The sequence below is a fragment of the Rhinopithecus bieti genome, unplaced genomic scaffold, assembly GCF_001698545.2.
Source record: "Rhinopithecus bieti isolate Rb0 unplaced genomic scaffold, ASM169854v2 scaffold_78620, whole genome shotgun sequence".
Lineage (NCBI taxonomy): Eukaryota > Metazoa > Chordata > Mammalia > Primates > Cercopithecidae > Rhinopithecus > Rhinopithecus bieti.
The window spans coordinates 734,514-740,513 of NW_016829908.1; the positions used below are offsets into that span (position 1 = coordinate 734,514).

General features: G+C 37.7%; 1 protein-coding gene across 1 annotated transcript in view; it reads left to right on the forward strand.

The window, feature by feature from the left end:
* Positions 1-6,000, forward strand: part of CDC14A (cell division cycle 14A) — a 155,795-nt gene that overhangs the window by 92,519 nt on the left and 57,276 nt on the right. Inside the window, 1 exon segment of the mRNA XM_017865166.1 lies at positions 316-382. Coding sequence (XP_017720655.1) covers positions 316-382 — 67 coding nt within the window.

Sequence of the window (6,000 nt, forward strand, 5' to 3'; positions counted from 1 at the left end):
TAAATATGAATTTGTTTTATTTCATTTTTTATACATATAATTTTACATGCAAAACTGATGTAAATTATAAATCAAGGCATCTTTTGTGGGGCTTTTTTCATGTTATTCTAAGTGTTTTTTTGGTTCCACTTCTAAGACAGTCTTAATGCAGTATAACCAGTGTTATAAAAAGATTTCTAGATATACATTAAAAATCAAAGGTTTAAGCGATCTCTTCAGATTAGTGAGGATCATTTCTGTAAGTAGGAGTTCCAGAAATGATGAGTAGAGTTTATCAATTTAGCATGGAAAAACTAATTCACATTCTGCTTTTAGGGATTACAACATGGATTTTTTGACTTTGAGACGTTTGATGTGGATGAATATGAACATTATGAGGTTTGTACATTTAAATTTTTTTTACAAAACATAATTTCATGTTGATTAATTTTTTCCCCCATCACACTCATGTATTGCAAATTGAGTGGGTGCTAAATAAAAGCATTCTGGAGTTTTCCAGAGTGGTCAGTTTTGTCCTTTCAGCCTTGGTTATTTCCTTTGAATCAGGAGTCACCAAAATTTTATTTTGGGAAAATGACATGTCTATATATATTCTGTCATCAAATATTTATTGACAATCACTTTGCACCTTAAGTTTATAAGAAAAATCTAAGTAGGGTAGTAAAATTATGTTACTTTTATTTTAGAAATCAGGTTTTATTTAAAATAAAACTGAATTTGTACCATTTATTTATTTATTTTTGAGGCAGCGTCTAGCTCTTTTCTCCAGGCTGGAATGCAGTAGCACAATCTTGGATCACTGCAACCTCTGCCTCCCCAGGCTCAAGCCATCCTCCTACCTCAGCTTCCCAAGTAACTAGAATTACAGGTGTATGCCACCATGCCTGGCTAATTTTTTTTTTTTTAAAACAGGATTTCACCATGTTGCCCAGGCTGATCTTGAACTCCTGAGCTCAAGTGATCCTCCTGCCTTGGCCTCCCAAAGTGCTGGGATTACATGCATGAGCAACCATGCCCAGCCGCCTTATAATATTTTTGATTGTATAAATTTTATTTTGAAATATGGCTGAATTTACTTAGTTCTAAAAGTTGACTGAATTTTTTTCCCCCATGGCATCATTACAAAACTTTTGATTAATGTCTTGACCGCTCAAAATGTAGGCAAAGGCTATCTCCAAGCTGGGTTGTGCTATAAGGAGATATTAAAGAAGAGTAGGATAAGGAGTCTAGAAGTCGTTAACTTTTTCTGAAAGATGAGAAGCCTGTACAATGTGAGTAGGTTCAACATTCTTGGAACATGAATTCATCTGTTGGGTTTCCCCAGAGGAGTAATACAATTTATCTCTATCCTTAGTACGATAAGGGAAGCCCTCACATTTGGGGCCCTAGTCTAGAATATGGCTATTTGGATATTCTGTTTCCATGTTAAATGCAACATATCTGAAAATAAACTGATCATCTTTTACCCAAGCATGGTCCTCTGCTTTGTGTGTGTTACCGCATTGCCATCCTACTGAGCACCCAGGCTCAAGGCTAGAAACATTACTTTGTTTTCCTCCCTAACCTAGTGAGTATTTGGATCACTTCTACTGGTGCCACAGGATGTATTAATTATATCTGTCTTTCCTCTCTCCTCTCACTTCCTTCCCTCTGACTCAGGTCTCACGTCTTTTCCTGTGGACCTTTCATTTTAATAGTTCTCTAACTGAGCTCGGCCCTTCTCCTCCCAGGCTGCCTTACCCACACCTGAGTGATCCTAAAATAGGGTTCTCATCTTGCTTGTCTTGTTCTTGGCCGCAAACTGGCTGTTTCTCCCATTGCCCTGCTGAAATGAGGATAAACTCTCCTGTCCTGGCATTCTTAGCTGTGATGAGCTCCAGCCTACCCTCCTAGCCGCATCTCCTGTTTCTTCACTGTACGTACTCTGTGTTCCAGCTCCTCTGAACTGCTTAGTTACTGTTTCTTGAATATCCCTGTTGCCTGGTTGAGCTTGCTTTTTCCCAGATCCCCATCCCTTGAACCTCCCCACTCCTCCATTTCGCTTGTGTTAAAATCCTGCACAGATTAGATCTGGCCTCTGGAGTACTCCTGCCCCACCCCCGGCCAATTTCATGCCTTACAATTTGTACTTTCCATTTTTCTTACATCATGGCTATTTGTGTACAAGCCTTATTTTCCTTATTAGGTTGCAAATTCCCTATGGATGGAATTATGACCAAATAGAAAAACATATACTTTGTTCTTGGATAGAAAGATTTAACATCATAAAGCTGCTACTTTCCCCAAAATTAATACATTTAATGCAATTTATGAAAAAAACCCAAAGAGAGTTTTTAAAAATACCATAAAAGCATTTTTAGTAGTGACAAAAAANCAGATTCTCCTAAGGTAGAGTTTTAGTTACAAATAAGGGCCTATTAAGTAGAAATATTAAGAGTTTTAGGGGTTGGAAGAAAAAAAAGGTAAAAAATGCAGGATTTTTGGGGGGCTAAATATCTCATTATGATAAAAGGAAAACAGAAACTCATAAGAATAATTGATTTTTCTTCTCCTAACAAAGAAGTTAATCACTATGATATATTCTGTCATAGTTACGTCTAGTTCGCAACAGTTTCTAAATATGAATTTGTTTTATTTCATTTTTTATACATATAATTTTACATGCAAAACTGATGTAAATTATAAATCAAGGCATCTTTTGTGGGGCTTTTTTCATGTTATTCTAAGTGTTTTTTTGGTTCCACTTCTAAGACAGTCTTAATGCAGTATAACCAGTGTTATAAAAGATTTCTAGATATACATTAAAATCAAAGGTTTAAGCGATCTCTTCAGATTAGTGAGGATCATTTCTGTAAGTAGGAGTTCCAGAAATGATGAGTAGAGTTTATCAATTTAGCATGGAAAACTAATTCACATTCTGCTTTTAGGGATTACAACATGGATTTTTTGACTTTGAGACGTTTGATGTGGATGAATATGAACATTATGAGGTTTGTACATTTAAATTTTTTTTACAAAACATAATTTCATGTTGATTAATTTTTTCCCCATCACACTCATGTATTGCAAATTGAGTGGGTGCTAAATAAAAGCATTCTGGAGTTTTCCAGAGTGGTCAGTTTTGTCCTTTCAGCCTTGGTTATTTCCTTTGAATCAGGAGTCACCAAAATTTTATTTTGGGAAAATGACATGTCTATATATATTCTGTCATCAAATATTTATTGACAATCACTTTGCACCTTAAGTTTATAAGAAAATCTAAGTAGGGTAGTAAAATTATGTTACTTTTATTTTAGAAATCAGGTTTTATTTAAAATAAAACTGAATTTGTACCATTTATTTATTTATTTTGAGGCAGCGTCTAGCTCTTTTCTCCAGGCTGGAATGCAGTAGCACAATCTTGGATCACTGCAACCTCTGCCTCCCCAGGCTCAAGCCATCCTCCTACCTCAGCTTCCCAAGTAACTAGAATTACAGGTGTATGCCACCATGCCTGGCTAATTTTTTTTTTTTTAAAACAGGATTTCACCATGTTGCCCAGGCTGATCTTGAACTCCTGAGCTCAAGTGATCCTCCTGCCTTGGCCTCCCAAAGTGCTGGGATTACATGCATGAGCAACCATGCCCAGCCGCCTTATAATATTTTGATTGTATAAATTTTATTTTGAAATATGGCTGAATTTACTTAGTTCTAAAAGTTGACTGAATTTTTTTCCCCATGGCATCATTACAAAACTTTTGATTAATGTCTTGACCGCTCAAAATGTAGGCAAAGGCTATCTCCAAGCTGGGTTGTGCTATAAGGAGATATTAAAGAAGAGTAGGATAAGGAGTCTAGAAGTCGTTAACTTTTCTGAAAGATGAGAAGCCTGTACAATGTGAGTAGGTTCAACATTCTTGGAACATGAATTCATCTGTTGGGTTTCCCCAGAGGAGTAATACAATTTATCTCTATCCTTAGTACGATAAGGGAAGCCCTCACATTTGGGGCCCTAGTCTAGAATATGGCTATTTGGATATTCTGTTTCCATGTTAAATGCAACATATCTGAAAATAAACTGATCATCTTTTACCCAAGCATGGTCCTCTGCTTTGTGTGTGTTACCGCATTGCCATCCTACTGAGCACCCAGGCTCAAGGCTAGAAACATTACTTTGTTTTCCTCCCTAACCTAGTGAGTATTTGGATCACTTCTACTGGTGCCACAGGATGTATTAATTATATCTGTCTTTCCTCTCTCCTCTCACTTCCTTCCCTCTGACTCAGGTCTCACGTCTTTTCCTGTGGACCTTTCATTTTAATAGTTCTCTAACTGAGCTCGGCCCTTCTCCTCCCAGGCTGCCTTACCCACACCTGAGTGATCCTAAAATAGGGTTCTCATCTTGCTTGTCTTGTTCTTGGCCGCAAACTGGCTGTTTCTCCCATTGCCCTGCTGAAATGAGGATAAACTCTCCTGTCCTGGCATTCTTAGCTGTGATGAGCTCCAGCCTACCCTCCTAGCCGCATCTCCTGTTTCTTCACTGTACGTACTCTGTGTTCCAGCTCCTCTGAACTGCTTAGTTACTGTTTCTTGAATATCCCTGTTGCCTGGTTGAGCTTGCTTTTCCCAGATCCCCATCCCTTGAACCTCCCCACTCCTCCATTTCGCTTGTGTTAAAATCCTGCACAGATTAGATCTGGCCTCTGGAGTACTCCTGCCCCACCCCGGCCAATTTCATGCCTTACAATTTGTACTTTCCATTTTCTTACATCATGGCTATTTGTGTACAAGCCTTATTTTCCTTATTAGGTTGCAAATTCCCTATGGATGGAATTATGACCAAATAGAAAACATATACTTTGTTCTTGGATAGAAAGATTTAACATCATAAAGCTGCTACTTTCCCCAAAATTAATACATTTAATGCAATTTATGAAAAAAACCCAAAGAGAGTTTTAAAATACCATAAAAGCATTTTAGTAGTGACAAAAAATACCATTCCCCTCTAAAATCCCAAAATTAGAAACAAAGGGAATATGTATATATAAGAAAGAAGGTCAGATAACTTGTAGTACATCTAAATCATTGAAGGTTATGCAGTCATTTTAAAAAATGAATTGAGCTATACCAGTTATCTTGGAATGATTTCTATAATGTTTGTTGAAAAGAAAGGATATGGAAGAGTGCTTTAATAAAATCCGTCTTTGTAATGAAACAAATGATAGTAAGACGCTCCCTAGCCCACACATGTAGGTATCCACATTATATGACCAGAGGTGACTTACTTTGAAACTAATGAAGCTTAAATTTTAGAAAGCCTCAACCCCCAACTTGTATGGGCACCTTTTACAGTCCTATATCCAATTTTGTGTTAATAATTTTTTATTCTAAGATGGACCCTCAAATTAGGTAAGTTTCAGACCCCCCCAAAACCTGGATCTCTGCCCCATGAATATAAGCATGAAGAATGCAAATGGCCCATAGTATTAATTATTAAATATACAGCCAAACACTAAAGCCAATTAAAGGAGAGACGGAGGTGGGAGGGGGTTGGAAGGGGTGAGAGAGAAGAAGGAGCAATTCAAGGAGAAAACTAGTGGATTTTTTATTTATTCCATCCTTCCTCTCTCTCTAACTTTAATGGTGATGCTGAGGGTTAGTTGAAAAAAATCTTGAAAAACTTTAAGCAGACAGTACAATTTTATTCTTGCAAACCAACCAGCCAAACAAACAAAAATCTGACAAGAAGGTAGTCATGCTTTCACCTTGACAACAACTATTTAGGTGATGGGAGGGGAGCAGTCAGTTTTGGTGAACATTTGAAAAATGTTGGCCCAGCGCGGTGGCTCACGCCTGTAATCCCAGCACTTTGGGAGGCCAAGGCAGGCAGATCACAAGGTCAGGAGATCGAGACCACGGTGAAACCCCATCTCTACTAAAAATACAGAAAATTAGCCCAGCGTGGTGGCGTGCGCCTGTAGTCCCAGCTACTCTGGAGGCTGAGGCAGGAGAATGATGCGA